Raw genomic sequence first — 17,657 nt, 5'->3', positions numbered from 1 at the left:
AGTACATTTTGAAACTGCCATGCATACATGCCCATAGCTGGGAAACTCTTTCGCGATTATTTTTAAATTTTTGAGCATGTAGAAATTTGTATCCTTACAAAGCAATGCCATGCACCTTTTTTGAAGCCCTTTTCTCGTGACCGATAGCCAATACATTTCTTGGCAGGCTGGTCTTCAGAATATGGAATTCAGTCCAAATACATCATTTCAACAAGTTATGTCGATAAGAAGGTTAGGCGTGGGCTTACAGCCCCGGTGGTGCACGTTATGTCAAGACATCAACATTTTCAATGCAAATAACATTTGTAAATATCGTGATTTACTTGCAGATGATTGGTGCGGAACTGATCCCTAAAGCTAAACTGTAGCCAAGTGATCACAGAAATAAAACCCTAAAAAAAAAGTTCTAAAAAAAAGTTCTAGCTTTAGCACGGCTTGCACCTGTCCCTCCAGAGCACCGGCTATAAGCGCATTAGTTCATCATCTACTGGTAACCATCCCATCTACATTACATGCACATGTGCAGCGGGCTTCGTTAGAGGAGTACCAGCGGACCAATTTGTGTTCTATTTACCTCTCAACGCTGGCCAGAAACAGCTGATCAAAATGACATCTGAGACGAAAAGAAAGGTACAAACACTAGGTTGTTTCAAAGAAACAAATAATTTTTCACGGATGAGTTATTTCAACATTATAGACATGTTGAAATCAATACCGGGATAACACTGGCAGGTTATAATCTAACAAAGAAATCTTAATAGGAGACGCGAATTTGTTTTGTCAACAAAGCCTCAAAATTAACTTTATGAAGGAGAAACACATGGTTCCTTTAGCGTGCAATAGCTGATTTTAATTCCTACTTTGAAGAGAACAATACGACGTTAAAAGCGGCGGGTTTCTTGTTTGAGGCAACTAAGCAGTGATTCGAGGCCAACAATCTCAATAGAAGTACCTGTTTTAAAATTTTTTTTAGCCATAAATAAGATAATGCTAAGACCGCCTGTCTTTTCTCAATTCATAAGTTACAAATTGAAATGTTATTGCATTATTTTTATTATTATTATTATCATTATCACTTTGAGGGGTATTGGGTAAATAAATACTAACGGGAATGATAACAAAACAGTCTGAACAACCACGTGAGGGTGCGAGCGGGCCAAAATACATTTTAGCCCGCAAAATGCGTCGCAATGCCTGACAAAGGGATAGCGATATTTATTTTTCAACGAAGTCTTTTTGACATTTTCGAAAGGAAAGCAAATGTTAATCGAGTGTCCTATCCTTTTACATGGCTACTGTTTTGTCTGAATTGAGTCCTTAATGAATAGAAACACCCGCCAATTACGATTCGTGGAGGGAGGGGTAGGGGAAAAACGATCTCCTATCTCCGCGTCAAATGCATGTATTACATTAAGGCATAATTAAGAAACATGGTCACTCTTTAGGGTTTTCTGAGTAAAATCTTCCTGTAACACTTTTGTTTTAGGTTTTCCACCCAATTTCAGCGACAGTTCTCCTTATGGCTTTTTTTCTGGTGCTTGCATCTTCGACAAACGACAAAAAATCAAAAAAGGTATATATCTCGAAAAGTTATTGAATTCGAATTTTACATAAGAATACAACAGATCCAACGAAATGAAATCTGGGTCGTGAATCAAGAGAACGAAATAGCGGGAACATGTTGCTGGGAGATATTTCGAAAACATTATGGGCAGGTCTGGTCTCGGGCGGGAATATTTTGGACCCGTAACATACTGCCTTCCTACAATGTAACACAGCGGTCAAACGTTTGTGCATGTGCCAACGTTGTAATGGCTTGGAAATTTCGCGCGGGAAACTGGCGCGCGGCCGGCCAAAATTGATCCCCCTTGCGCATGCCCTATGTTTAACCACTGTGTTTACGATGTATGCCACACCACTCACCGACCAAGACATGTTAATCATCATTATCTTTTAGGAAGAAAGTGAGGCAGAGCTTGAGCACAAAGCCCGGGTTTGGATTGATGCTCTACTGGATCATATAGAAGAAAAACACACACAAGAAACTGAGAAAGACTTTCAGAAAATTCTTGATAAAGGCAAAGAAATCGTGATCGAATAAGAGGGTTGATAATTCAAGACGAACCCAGGGCCAGCTATCAGGGACCATTAATTATTTATAGCCGGGGGGGTGGGGTCAGAGGATTTTTTGTTATTTATCGCCGGGGGGTGGGGTCGGAGGATATTTGTCATTTATCGCCGGGGGGTGGGGTCGGAGGATTTTTGTTCTGTCACGATAAAATTGACTGATTCCCCCATAATGCTCTATAATATTCTTATGATCCCCTCTAAGTGGCTGTTACTCGGCAGTTTACTTTCTTTAGCCCCTTCTTTATACTCTGTTGGTGAAGACTGACCCCCCCCCCTTTTTCCCCTCCCCGAAAACCATGTGACCCTCAAAATCTCCCGACCCACCTCCCCAGGCGATGAATATTGAATGGTCTCAAAGATGCGTAAACACGGCACCCCTAAATCTTCGATGTTTTCGCTAACAGAGAAAAATTTAGCGAATGCTGTTCACCTTTTGCTACTTTTATCACCACTTTTCACCTCTCAAAGTATTTCAAGACAAATCATATGCAAAGTTTTACTTCCCTGGAGCGAATTTTAAAACGAATTCAAGGAAGAGCGAACAATCTAATCACTTTCGGGTCTCTAGTTTGACTGAATATACGTCATTTTGGTTTGCGGATCACCTTCACCTAGGGTCACAAGGTTAACTCGAGAGAATTCAGTCAAATGCCTTTACTTTCGCCGCCAAATGATTGGTTCGTCTGTGCCAAGAGAACCAAATAAACGTTTGGGAATGTTTTGAAGAATTTTAGAATTTGTTTAACCGTTGGAAGTCAAAGTATTTACATGCTAGTCCTCGATCCTTGAGCGTAAACCTCTCCGGCTAAAAGAAACGATGGGTTTACGGGACCAGAGTGCTTATGACCCGGTAGAAAAAAAGTATAATTCCCGCCATCTAAGAAGTTTAAAATTTGTTGGGAACACTTTATGAAATGTTTTGGTTCCACTTAATACTTTATATATTTTCTGACGTGATCATCATCCTTGCACGCAAGCAAAAGCTTAGTTGTAATTGGGTGCACACAAAAGCACGCTCCGTCCGCTGAACATTTTGCTATCACTATCTCTTCTCGACGTGCCAGGAAGCATTGGACCAATATCAGTATCTAGGCAACTGCCCACCTACCCCTCCCTTAACCCAACATTAACCCTAAGTTGTTATCAATTGACTGTTGTTGGGTTAGGGGAGGGGTAGGTGGGCAGTTGCCCAGATACTGACATCAATCCGAAGCATTTAAGGCCGTCCACTCGACTGAAAAACATACAAAGAGCGGGAAAAGTTTGTGCATAAAGTTATTCAACCCCCTCCTCTGAACGGTCTTCTCAACAGTTTTATGTAAAAAAAAAAAAAAAGTTGGTCGACCCTATGACCCCCTAAGAGTGACCAACATCTTACTTCTCCTCACAGTATCACCCTCAAATCGCTCATAAAGGTCATGAGAATAAAGGAAATGATCACCAACTAAAAGCAGATTCCAATTGTTAAACAAATTCTCCTTGTCAGCACGTCAGTAAAAGTACAGAGAACAGTATGGAGAATATGCATACTGATGTTAAGGTGTAAAGGGCTGAGGATGAGAAAGCTTGCACAGATTGCACTCGTATATCTCGTTAAAAATTCTGGACAAGATTTTCTTTATTCTTTTCATATCTTAGAAAACATTGATTTTACTTCCCTGTCACGCTTTTCATTCTACGAAAGGTTACTCGATAACCCCTGCAAAAACAGGAGAAAATAATTTAAAACACTGACAAATCCAAGCAATTTATTTGTCCAAAACTAAATCATTCTAGAAAGTTCTTCAACGCCAACAATTAAGAAACAGGAGTATCAAATGATCAAAGTGGAAACGATTACTGAATCAACGTATAAATACACTACATATATCTTATGCACGAAATACCGAATCTTGTTCTTCCCACAAATTACAACCTTGTCATGAACCACGACAAATTTATGTTCTGAAGAACACACACAAGTTTTGGACCTCATTTGTAGACATTTGACCCGGCCACCTGTCTGGGACGGCCAAAATGGTCTCCCGACTGCGAGGCACCTTTGTTGCTACCCATCTGGAGCCCGATCACATTCTGTCCTTCCTTGAGTTGCTCCTCTGTGAATTCGCGCTTGTTTACTGTCGCTTCTTTGGGTCCTAACGGAGGGACTGGTTTTCCTATCGAGTGAGCCTGGGTAATTTTACATTAAAGAAAAATGCAAGTAAGGAACTGTTGGTGACTATGATGATCATAATGATAATAATAAAAATAATAATAGTAATAATAACAATAATACTGTAGTTGGTGATAATCAAAGCTTAAACTTTTTTTTGAAATCCAAATCCTACATGCCTTATTAGCTAACACTGGTCTTTTTACATACTACATAAAAAAGATTTATCATCGTCATGTTTCTTCTTCATTAATTTTGAACTTAAAAAAAGAGACTGCTTCGCACTCGTCCAATGTTGCTACCACTCGCACGATTACAGACCGAATTGGACTCCACTCACTCCTATTACCATTACTAATAATTATGATAATAATAATAAAGGTATTCTAGACCTACCTTCCGCGCAAAAGCATGCAGTCCACTGATGACCTAATGAAAAAAAAATAAGCAAACATTTATACAGTTATAAATTGTTAATTGCTCACTTATCACACGGGCAAGTAATGAGAACACAGCACACTTATTAAGTGCACAGAACGTAACTTAACACCATGTTCCACATAAAACCTCACAATTGAGATGACATACTTGAGGAATATTCTGTCCTTCATACAAGTCCACAGTCTGGAATATATCACTTTTAGGAACTCCTAGTTCATCACAGAAAGTCAGAAATTGTCCAATTTTCTCCATCTACAAAGGCAAGCATATACAGTCAGTGAGGTAGATTCCTAGCCTACCCTTAAACTAAGGCAAACCACCGTCTTCCCGTTAAATCTGGACGAGTTTCACATAAATAATATAGCACGATACAATTCTACTTTTCACGACCAGAGTTTCTTGTGTGTAGAACAAAAGGCGCTCAGATTTGCAAGTTTCTCCGCGTGAAATGCTCAAAAAAGAACCTGCCCAGACGGAGAAATTTAATTCTCACTTTCTCACAAACTTACCATTTTGAAAGCCATCTTGCTTGGATTCTTCTTTATTTTTCCACCAAGCGCGTTTGCCAGACTGCAAATGATATATAAAAAAAGAAAAAGCGATTAAAACAAATTTTCCGTTGATTGTCTCGCAATGGACTGTCCATTGGGGCTGTTACCAGATATAAACTACTTCACTTCCTAAAATGGTACACTTTCATCAGCTGGTTTCTCTTTTCAGGGAAAAACCACCAAAAGACGGCGTGCAGCGCTTTTTTTCCGATCAATCTCTGAGAATTAACCACTTCCCGCGTTCAACTTCTCGAAGGGCCTACAACGAATAATCCATTGCGAATGAAAAAGACATTTTGGAAATCAGAGAAGAGCACAACTGCTAAAAACTGAAATGAATAGGATCCTTTCAAACATACTCGACAAGAATATCCCCACTCTTCAATGATTCATGGAAATCTTTTTGATCAGGCTCTGGTTTAAGAACTTCTCCACCAAGAACTGCATTGATCCAGGTTCTTATTTGAGCTTCCAGCTCTGGATCATATTTTGCGTCTTTCTGCAATAAAAAAGATTGTGAAGTTAGAACACGAAAGTTGGTAATTTTTTTTAATTCGTTGTAGAAATAGAGAAAGATGTTTTTCATCTTGCCCGGAGGTTAAGGCAAAGAAAAGTCTACGTCCTCACGAAGAATCGAGCCTCAGACCCTCATATTTCGCGCTCGCTGCTCTACCTCTAAGCCACAGAGACTCTACGGTGAGCAGGACCATTACGAGGTTCACATTTAACACGCATTCATCATACCATTAGTATGAGCAATGTCAAGTGCCTTAAGTGTGATGAGGTTTAGAACGATAGTAATTTTTCGCTGATATTCCAATTTCCTCGCGCTAAAAGCCAACTCGCTCATCACTTACAGGGGTACAAAGAGGTTTATTTTTACTACAGATAGAATCATAGAATTGCTGGCTAAATTTTGATCAGCGGTTGAAAATACAGCGACGGGGTCACTGTTATAAGGTCACACTTGTTGTAAGACTAGATCACCATGAAACTTTCCGATGAATTTTCATGCACGCGCCAGGTACGCTTTCTTCGAAAAATGCTACTGCAGGACCTACTATTTGATGAACAAAACCTTTAAAGAAATTCGTCGGCCGTATTTTCCAATACTTATCCAATAAAACAAGAAAATGCACCCTCTCTACACTAAGTCTTCCTACCCGGTTCAAACACGATCATCAATGGACTGCGAAGTCCATTCAGAAGACGAAAAAAAGAAGGGAAGGCTGTACTGCAACCTATTTTTAGGTTCAACATGCACTATAGGGCGGTTCGGATATTCTGACCCAAAGAATTTAAGCATCCATAACTATCTATTTCATATTGGTAGAGTTATTACTTTACGTGAACTGTGCGTCTTACTGCGGAAACCCCTTGTGAACATACTAAGCCAAAATGCCGATTGGCGACAAAATAAGCCGCAAAAAGAGAACCATTCACGCTGTTTGATGTGTCAAGGTCAAATCTCAGTATTATTTATTATGGCTTTATTGTAAGTGTGTCTTATGCAAATTAAATCCAAATTCTAGCATATCCAATGCCCTTACTTTCTTTAAATACTCTTCCTAGCTCTTGACCTTCCCATTCATTTAAAACCGTCTCTTGGTCAGATTCTTACCGATAATCAAGAACCCTGAAGATGTACTTGACCTGTAAACTTAACTGCTAAAAAATATTAAAAGGTATTTTCTCCTTACCCCTTAGTGCTATGAAAATAATCCGAAATTACACTGGGTTCGCTTTACCGCGCTTATTTATTGGTCCAGAAAACTATTGATGCCTTCTCAACCAATTAGATGCAAAACTATAACCAATCATGACTTGGTCGTTCGCGTATTCCCGCACTTTGGAGAGTTTGCTTGTTTTAACTTAGTACTGATTTGCTCCTGGTAATTTTTCGTTGCTTCTGATTTTCCGCCGTTATTACCTTGATTTTTCGTTTAACAATAATCAGTTGCAAAGCCCTCCATGCAGCAAACGTTCCATCAGAACAAACAGCCCAATCAAGTAGGTGTTGACATGAAATCAAATTCTCAAAAACTAAGAAAGAAAGAAATACAGGGCAAAGGGCGAATTGCAATTCTCGTTTCCCTTACTGACACTTTGCCCTTAGTATAGGCTAGCAGGCACATCTTTGAATCAAATGGACCTTCAATTACACTGTAGCGGCCCACTAATCGATTGTAATTGTGTTGTGAAACGCCACATTGTGTTTTTTTTTCACTTTCTTAAAAGCGTACTGTTTTCATTTCCCAAATGAAAACTTCAACTAGCCAATCATTGTTCATGGTTGATTAGGACAACTGGATGGCCTTTCAATATTTTTCTTTTAATGTAAATCATGCGCCGAGAGGAGATAACGTCAAGTTTGTAGACAAGATTAGTATGCAAATGTTTAGCGATGTACGAGTCAAAGGCGACTTTTACCATTGGTTTTTATCACAAGTTTGCGTCACGCAACTTGGCATGCATGAAGGACTTGTGAAACCACAATTGTCTATTCAATTTTTCTTTCATTTTTTCGGATACAAGATGCTTTTCCCAATTAAACCCCTGAAAGCAGTCGATTTTGGAAGATGGGGTGGTACAGTTAACAATCAAGTTATTCACTGCTTCATCGATTTTACGAGGCATAAACTGACAAATGAAATAATTGTGTGACACGTGTAGTGACAGCTGTTAAACCATTATCGTATAAATTTACTAAGTCGAATTCCGTTCGAGATAAACCAAAGTTGCTTCAGGCACGCAAGAATAGATACACTAATCGGGTACGTTTAAGAGAGTTTCTGCATCAGTCAAGAAATTCCGCTTTACTTTACCTTACATTTGTTTTTGACATTTAAGCTAAGAGGGTAAACATCAACAGGAGAAAAAATCCGCGTATTGAAATTTTATCCACAAGGGTGCAAAGACAGAATGGAATTATCGTCCGGGTTAAGGCTGTTTGCAATCAATATTTCGAATTTTTCAAAGCAGTAGAGCAAGTTCGAAGAAGTTAGTGAAACATTAATGCAGTAATCAATCAGCAATACCTTTCCTCACAAAGCCAAACATGACGATGCAATGGTCACCCACCGCTTATTTATAATGCATCAAAATAGGACGGTAACAAAATTACGACCACGTTGCGCGACTTCATTTACGTTAAAGCCTCCCTTGAAAAAAATTAAACGCTATCAAGATAGTTTTTATCAACGAATCCACAATGGAATCCAACCATAAATGCAAAAATACAATTTGAAGTGAACGTCCGCAAATTCGCCATCACCGCGCCCAAACCTCTGTACTATTTAATCGAGCAATAAACCGCAGACAACAGCTGAACCGGGGAGGTTTTCACCGAAATTCAACAACCATCACTTCTATGTCTCGCTGGAAAGAAACTATCTTCGAATAAGGGAAATTTGACATTACAAAGGATTAGCATCCTTCAAAATAGGAGAGTCGAAACCAAAATTGTAAAATGGAACTACGCCTGAGCAAAATGAACATCGATCAGTTCAATAGTTTCCAGCATTTACCTTTCGCGCCAGTTCAGCCGTCATACCAAATCCTTTAGGTCGAGAAGCCATTCTAGTGAGTTCCTTAACAAGCAACGTCTGACAAAGAAGTTGAGTTGATAGAATTAGACTCTGAGATCAAGCTGGTGGCTTTATATAAGGCGAAAGCGTAAATTGACTCCCAAATTACGCCGTTACGTCATCAGTCTATGCTGCTCCGCCTCAATCATCGTGCCATACATTTCAGACATTTCCGTTAGATATTCTTAAATGTGAAGGAAGGATCTAGAAAGGGAACTCAACAGATCGCTTCAATTCCAAGACTTCCTTTAAAAATAGGTATAAAAAATAAACCGAAATAGCCGAACTAAACTCAGCAATAACGATTTAATTTATGGACCTTCAGAGGTGTGTTGATCAATAGGCAAATTGCTGAAAGTGATGACAGTCACATGAAAATTCATTGAACCAACAAAGCCATTTTTTCACGAACCTTTATTTTTTTCTGCACTGTTTAGGGTGTGTTAGTTTGTTACATCCACTTGGTAATAATTATCATTAATATGTAATCCTACAAGATTAAAATTCCCATAATTTCAGACATGACCATATTAGGGGAAAAAAATTCTTTAAATTCCTACCTTAAAACCATAAATTCCTACCTTAAAACCACCATAGATTGCTACGCAATTCAAAAATTTCCTCTACAATGCAAATTGTTTCAAGAATTCTAGCCAAATAGGAAGACACCAACCCACATGAACAGAGCGAAAAAATGCTGATGTTAGAAATGATTCCTCAAGAATCCTTTACATAATTGTTGTCAGTTATTTTTCTTATTTTCTTTGAATAATTGATGTGATTCATCACCACTCTACTCAGATTTTTGTATCAGCAATTAACCAATAGAAAGCTTCTATACTGCGGTAACTCAGGTAGGGTGATTAGAGCAAATTATGTTATTGTTATCAGTGTGCTCTATAAGCATCTGAGTAGTTGTACTAAATTTAAATCTCTAGAAAGTTCTGGCTTGATTTCAGAGCACAGCAGGTCCTCTCCTAAAAAGGATCATGAATGCACTTGTAGAAGAGAGAATTTTCATAGCACTACAATGATCAGAGGGCAGGAATCAAACTTGCCTTGTAAGTTCTATAAAGCTGTCTTGACAAACCAATAATCTTTCTTGAATATTTGCCAATATACTTAAAAGTTATATGAAACTTGGTGAGGTTCTTGAAGCTTATCAGATATTTGTTCTCAGTCAGAACAGGAAGAGGAAACTTGAGATACATCATGCCCATATTCTGTCCTTTATATGTCAAAGGTTACCTATTACCTACTGTTATTGAATATTCTACCAACAAACGAGGAGTCCAAGATTGATTTCTGTCACTGCTTTCCATGGTTCCATGGCCCATTAATTATACGCTGCGTCACCAGCAATCTGCCTTGCACGACCATAATGGTCACCTGACTGTGAGGCACCTTTATTGGATCCCATCTGGAGGCCAATAACATTCTGGCCCTGCTTGAGCTGCTCCTCTGTAAATTCCCGCACGTTAGCTTGAGCCTCTTTTGGGCCCAGACAAGGGACTGTTAAGCCCTTCACTCCAGCCTGAGGAGATAAAATACAAATGTGCAGATTATAAATTTGCTTTGATATCAAAAAGCTGTTCAGAAATCCAACATAAAGTACAATTGTCAATTGTGATCACATGAATGTGACAAGGAAGTATATAAGTAGTATTACAAAAAATTCAGCCAAGCAAAACAACAATTTCTTTTCAACAACCTGCACAAGTCTTCCAACTGCTGTTATTAACTACCCAATTCCAAACATCCCTTAATTTACTGGAATTATCCATTCCATGATAAATTCCCTATAATTCATTTCTATGTGAATCAACCTATGAATGGTTTAATGTTTGAATACCTCTTGCCATAACCTCTACACAAGTCTTGGATTCTCAATTTCTGTACCATGTTTTCAGTTTAACCACCCCAGCCCTTTACAACTTTTGAGGGTCTTCTTTTGTTAAGTCATAGAGCATGTACACTTAAATAAAATTAAACAAAATAGCAAGCTAACACTGTTGAAATGAATATAAAAAATGAACTTACCAAAAATTGGTTGAATAAGTGATTCATGAGCTGCTCTTATAACTGAGTGTAGAATTGGACAAGTGATTCTAGTGGAGTTGATACCCTAACTAGATCGACCCACAAAAAATTGGTGTACAAAAGCACTTTATTTAACTTTATACTAAATTTATTTCTGAAAACTTAACAGTAAATGTACTTGGTTTGTTTTGACAAGTATCCTAACTATTCTTGGTTGGGTACAACAGCTAAATTTATCACGACCTTTGAATTTGGCAATGGCCTTTTCTTAACAGCTAACCCTATCAACAAATTTTAAATACCAGTACTCTTATTATTAAAATTATCAACCCACTACCTTATCCAATCTTACTCTCCTGATCCAAAACATGGTGCCCTTGCGTTTAACCAGTTCACCCCCAAGATCTCACTAGTAATTCTCCTTAATGTCTCTCATATAATTCTTTAAAGGTTAGTTCTGAGAAGTTTGTATTGGATCAACTTATAATCTCCTACTTGATATTTTTCTCTATTCTCATCACTTGTCTACCTGATATACTGATGATATTGTGAGGAGTAATTTTGTCTTGATCACGGCAATTTTACCATTAGTGTTTTTTAATATCTTGATTCTTTTAACCTTGCATGTTTACTCAGTGTATCACAAAACCTGAATGATAAACTATTATTAATTTCTCAAATTCCCTAACTCATCTTACATAGCATCTGGTATTTTCAGGAAGAAAAGAAATCTGTGTATAAAAAGATCTGTTCAAAAGAATTTCAAGACCTTTGACCAAAGTACAAATTTAAAATAAAAATTGAACAATGTAAAGTGGGTAAAAAATTGTAACTTTCACCAAATGGCAAAAGTTATCCTTAAACACCTAGGATCTCATTGTTAATTCTCCCCTGTGGTTGCTACAAATTTCCCTGTATATCAGTTATAAGAATTTGGTTTTATATCAAGATAAAAAACCTCTACCTGATAAGTTTGAGAACTCTTGTCAGCTGTTTGCTAGATAATGTCTGGATATTATGTAGAGAAGTTTTATGTAAGTCACTTCTGGGAGTTAAAAGGTTGGGTTTAAGACTATCATAAACAATAAAATGCCACTTGCCAACACTTTTGAAAGCCACATAAGATATTACATTTCAGAATCAACACAATCAAAATCTTGTATAAAATGACTGCTAATAAAATCTAGACAGAACTATAGCTGGATTGTAAGAATGATAAACAATAATCATGCAGTTGTAATAATCAGTTAAAAACATTGAGTTTACCTAATTTGAAAAACACATCAGTTACATTTTACTTATTCTAACTTTGAGTTACAACAACTTAGATAAAGTTTAAAATATAAGAAAGCAATGTAACATGTAACAGCATCAATCTAGTTTCATTGAAAGTAAACAATAATTTGTAGTCTTTTATCTTTATCTCTTATCTCCACAGAATAGTTAAATTTACTCAACCAAAATAAAAAGTTTCAAAGCCAGCCATGACTGTCCTTTTAGTAAAGTTTCTGCCAGAATCTTAATTATAGGCATCATGCCCAGCAACCTGCCTGGGACGGCCAAAATGCTCTCCAGCTTGCGAGGCAAGTTTGTTGGTTCCCATTTGAATTCCAATGACATTCTTTCCCTCCTTGAGTTGCTCTTCTGTGAATTCACGTTTGTTTTCAGTGGCCTCCTTGGGTCCTAATGGGCGAACACTTAAACCTTTTGCTTGAGCCTGCCCAGGGTACACATGATTGAATGAGTGAGTAAAAGTATAGGTTTAACTGAGATGTTTCACTAGATGTTACAACTTAGATGCATCAGCCTTCATTATCACAAAATTGAAAAAATTAAAATCACTCCTAAATAATCTTGGATTTTTGCTTTGCATTATTTTTCTATCCTAAAAGTGATCAGTAGAATGCAGTCTGATAAACTTCATATTGATGAGTGAATAAGAATGCAAGAATAATCATAGCAATCAAGTGACGAAAATCCTTCAACAAGCTGACTGTTTAATTTATCACTGATCATAAAGAATTCATATCTCCCAATAACTGAAAAATATGGAATAATATTTTTATGTTACCTTACGTCCAACTGCATTTATCTGCTTAATGACCTGCAAAAAAAATTATGATCTCCTTAAAAATTTTAACCCCCTGAGAGTAAATAACATCTAGTTTCTCCCAACAGTGTAACCCCTGCATCACACAGTAAGGTCATGAGAATTAGAGATATGATCACCAACTACGCATTCTCTCGATTGATAAACAAATTCTCCTTGTCAGCACCTTAGGAAATATATAGAAAACAGTACTAAACAGTAAAGGGTTGATTCTGGTTGATTAAAATATAAAAACTAATTGAGGTACTAGGTACTTGTTTTATGTTGTTCTGTGTTGTAATAAAAACACGAAACAAGCCATGTACCGGTACTGGAAGTAAATGAATTACACATGCTTTTAGCTGTCATGAGCATAAAGCCTGAATTGCAAATATTTCTCTGACTGATTGTTGTGACATCAGTATGAAAAAATCTGTTTAATTAACCACAAATTTTTGAGCATTCCTTGTGGTACATAATATTTTGAAAATTGCCTCAGTCCTAACCCCATACAGGTCCTATCAAATATCCCACTTTTGTCAGCTAGTGATTGAAATATATCTGATGGTCATAAGATAAAAAGTTGCCATGGTAGTAACATTAATCTGAAGCATAAGCCTTATCATATTGATACCTGTACTGATCAATCTCAATAAGGAATAATTTAAGGTACCCATAAGTCAACTAGGTAAGTAAGCCTAGATGTTAGATCCTTAATCACATTTTCTGGCTTGCATTAGACATATCCAATACTAGTATACATCACACAGGTGATTAGTGCTTTTTATACCTGCTGATTGGCTAGTTTTAATTAAGGTGAATAGCAAGTACAATTCCCTTCCAAGCAAGCGAAGAGACAAAATTTTGCATCAACAATTTCATTTCCACTTGTTTTAGAAAGAAAGGAACAACATTTTTGCTATCTATGTATAATATACTAAAATGGTTATTCACTTATGTGTTGGTAAATATCCACCACTATTCACTGCCACTTAATTGGTGAATAATTATTAACTATTCTAAGTAAATAAAATGATAACAACTTGTTATAAAATAAAACATCTTACATTATCCATGTTTTGCTTTTCATACAGGTCTACAGTCTGAAAGCAATCAGAAGCCTCTACTCCCAACATCTTTGAGCAGAAACTTAGATAATTTGAAATATTTTCCATCTAGAAGAAAAATCAATATATTTACCATTACCTCAGTTAATTGAAATGGAAGGTGGGTGCTAGGGTATCCAGGGTGTTTTTTTGTGTCCAGCCTACTGTTCCCAGGAAAAAAAACTAATCCCATGGCTGATGAATTCCTTTGACCCTACCCTCTAGCTTTGTTGAGGGGCCATTTATTGAAATCAAATAATTTTTTTTCCCAGATTCAGAAAAGGCACATCTCCTGAAGATTCTGTTTTCTACCTTTAAATAGTTAAAAAGTAATTCATGCTATAGTTAGATCTTAACAAACCTGTTTGAAGGGAGCAGTACTTGCATTACCCTTCACTGCACAGCCTAGGCTATTACAAGGGTCTGCAGAGCGAAGTGCATTAGCCAGTCTGCAAGAAAAAAACATTGGATTCTAGTATGCTCTCAACCTGGTACATAATCAACAATTTCCACCTTAAATTTGGGAAAATATTTCAATTAAGGTAAGTCTAACCCCTAAGAATGATCAGCTTCTAATTTCTCTTTACAGTATCATCCTTGAATCAAACATTAAGGTCATTAAAATACAGGAAATGATCACTAATTTGGAGGGCTCCTGATCCTCAAACAAATTCTCCTTTTCAGTATCATAGAAAATGTAGAAGGACAGTATGGAGAATATGAATACAGATGTTGGAGGGTAAAAGGTTAAAGAAGGATTTAATACCATTCCCTAGTTTGGAACCATTGGCATAAAAAAAAATCCTGGTAAACTACAATACTAACTCGACAAGGACTGTTCCATCCTTCAACACCTCATGAACATGATCTTGCCCACATTTACCACCAAACACATTTCTACCCAAAACAGCTTCAATCCACTCAATAGCATTTGCTTCTTGTTGACTGTCATACTTGGCTGCAGCCTGCCAAGAAAAAACGAAAACCTTAAGATTCCTGAAGGGAGTACAAGATCTGACAATAAATATTAACCCTTCAACCACCAGAAGCGATTAACATACAAATTCTCCCTATAATATCCAAACATTGTCTATCAAAAAAGATGAGGAGAACAATCAGACTTATCAGGTTGAGGTTGTTATCTTGATCTAACACGAAATTCTTGTAACTTATTTACAAGAAAATGTGATTCAGCTAGAAGGGAGAATTAGCAACCACATGTTAGGAGTTGAGGGGTTAAGCTTAATAGAGAAATAATCTTAAACATTAATATTCATGAAAATAGCTCGCATTTTTCTGATCGTAATCCTAAGAACAACATCACGGACCTCTACCTCCAAACAGCTTCCACGGATAGTTCAGTATTCCTCAAAACAATTGATTGAATTGTGCAACAAAAATACCGGGAAAAGCTGAGGGCTCCCGTTCATCAGCCATCTCGTGTAGGAGAGAAAAAGAGAGAGGGACGAAAAATTTCTTACCCAGTCCCTCGAGTCCTGTGGGGCCAGGCGAGTTAGACCTCGCATTGTTGAGACGCAACAAATATAAATAATCACGATTGTATTGATCCATTAATTGCTGAATGTAAAGCAAACCAAGAGGCTTCTCTTTTCTTCTATAAAATTTGCATACTTTAAAGAAGAGAGAAAAAGAAGAAATTCCTTGCTTGACGAAGGGGATCGAATTTTAAGAGGTGCAGTGTTGCTCGGTAGTGAAATAACTTTTTGGTTATCTCGTGTGCTTTGTGATGTTTTTGTTATTAAAGCTTTAGCGCGCGGCGGAACGAAAATATTGTCCAAGGAATTTGCTTTTCGTTCAGTGCACCTTCGTGTACTAATCGGTAACCCTCGTCGTCCGTGTCTGAACAAAATTTCGAAAATTTAGCTAATTATAATGGTATTGAGAGGTACTTAACTAGTTGTAGTGGTACGAGAGGTTCCGTTAGCCCCAACACATCAGCGCTTTCAGCATGCTTTACCAAATAGTTCCTAGTGTGACCCGCCCATTGACCTCAATAAAAAATATCTGTTGGTATTTTTCTGAGTTCTGTCACCTTATAGTATCATTACTGTAATGCTTTGTTTTTCGATTTTGCACTATTACTTAACTCATATAAAAGAATTTCCACCTTTTCATGTCTATGTTCAAAAATAGGTCTGATAAAACTACGACAACGGTTGCATTGCTTCATTCGCGAGAGTTCACTTCTCAAGTTCGCAGAAAATGTCTGTTTAAAGGACAAGTCTTGATTTAAGTCAAGAAAGCAAAAACATCACTGTAACGACAACAAGGTGACTTACACCAATGATTTGCAACCAAAACTGCCAACGAAAGTGCCAATTTCCTTACAAAAAAAGACTCCAGACGATGCGGGAGGGGTGGTGGAGCTGATACAAAACAAACTGAGAAACCATTTCAATTTAAAACTTTGCTAATCATTTTGAATCGTTAATCTTGGTGAAAAGGCTACTTTTATGTAACCATTAAAGAAAATTGACGCTATCAAAAGCATTTATTTGCATTCATCTTGCCGACAGAGTGCAACGGTCGTAGCAGCACAGTGAGGTGCTTTGGTACCTGACTCTCTTCAAAATACCCCGCGTCTGCCCGCTCTTTGAAACACTTGGCTTTATAATATAATAAAACCTATTACCTTGCGAGCTAAATCCGCAGACATTCCGAATCCCTTTGGTCTGTTTGCCATGGTGTTTCTGTTCCGAGGAGAGACGCAAACGAACGTACCTTCTTTTCTGCAAACAGCTCAGGACAAGAGTGTCGTAATCAATGCAAAAAAAACCCTTATATAGCAGCCCCCGAATCTCAGAAATTTGGGAGAGGTCGAAAGATCAATGACAGAAGATTATAGCTTGATAAAAAATGAGATATTCAAAACGTTTTTCTTAATGGTATATTTCAGTATAAATTACATTCTACTAGAAATCGTTAATATGACGATACTGTACTTTTTTGGCAGATTGGGTCGCATATAGTATGAAAGTATAAGTTTCGAAATAACGCATTTCAAGGCTACTGGTTCGTGTTTAATAATATGTAAGCTATTTTTTAACCACACACGTTTCTCTACTTTTCATTTTCACCTGTACCATGAGCAGGCAATATCTAAAATCTAAAAACTGATAACGATTTGTAAACATGCATTGTACCAGGTTGGCTCGCAAACAGAACAGATGCTTTTGTCTCCATAACAAATTCCAACCTAATTAGGACATTGTTATCTCTATCATTAAAAAAGTTTTAAATTTTCTGGGTCTCTTTTCTGTTTTGCAATCACACATGAGTTTACGTTAAAATGAAAAAATCAGAGAAGTGTCTCTAGAAAGTTGGAAGGCATTTTACTCCTATTAATGCAAGATGTATGAAACACGCAAGATACGGAGTTGTAATTGTATGGAATCGAAGGATTTTGTCTAATTCCTGACTGACGTGAAGAAAAGCTAAGCGATTAATTGACATTTTTGTCTGCCCTTTTACAAAAAAACTCGATACTATCTACCATGAACAGTTGCAAAATTTTTCGTAGCCAGCTGCTATCATATCACG

The 17,657-nt window shown here is 37.2% G+C and overlaps 1 protein-coding gene and 1 long non-coding RNA gene across 2 annotated transcripts; one reads left to right on the top strand and one right to left on the bottom strand.

The window, feature by feature from the left end:
• Window positions 1–355: 355 nt before the first annotated feature.
• On the top strand, window positions 356–2,975 carry LOC136283242 (uncharacterized). Its single transcript, XR_010718667.1, has 3 exons — window positions 356–630; window positions 1,487–1,573; window positions 1,958–2,975. It is a non-coding gene; the product is annotated as an uncharacterized lncRNA (long non-coding RNA).
• A 743-nt stretch (window positions 2,976–3,718) lies between these two features.
• On the bottom strand, window positions 3,719–16,882 carry LOC131793753 (calponin-1). The gene is made up of 13 exons (XM_066172512.1): window positions 16,750–16,882; window positions 14,922–15,061; window positions 14,458–14,545; window positions 14,058–14,165; window positions 12,973–13,005; window positions 12,424–12,618; window positions 10,208–10,395; window positions 8,802–8,919; window positions 5,634–5,773; window positions 5,233–5,293; window positions 4,871–4,975; window positions 4,679–4,711; window positions 3,719–4,299 (listed from the first exon to the last, which is right to left on the bottom strand). The coding sequence occupies exons 1-13, from the start codon at window positions 16,798–16,800 to the stop codon at window positions 4,102–4,104; spliced, it is 1,458 nt and encodes a 485-aa protein (XP_066028609.1). The 5' UTR covers window positions 16,801–16,882; the 3' UTR covers window positions 3,719–4,101.
• Between the last annotated feature and the right edge of the window lie 775 nt (window positions 16,883–17,657).

The sequence above is a fragment of the Pocillopora verrucosa genome, chromosome 9, assembly GCF_036669915.1.
Source record: "Pocillopora verrucosa isolate sample1 chromosome 9, ASM3666991v2, whole genome shotgun sequence".
Taxonomy (NCBI): domain Eukaryota; kingdom Metazoa; phylum Cnidaria; class Anthozoa; order Scleractinia; family Pocilloporidae; genus Pocillopora; species Pocillopora verrucosa.
This window is presented reverse-complemented; position numbering and strand designations above follow the sequence as displayed.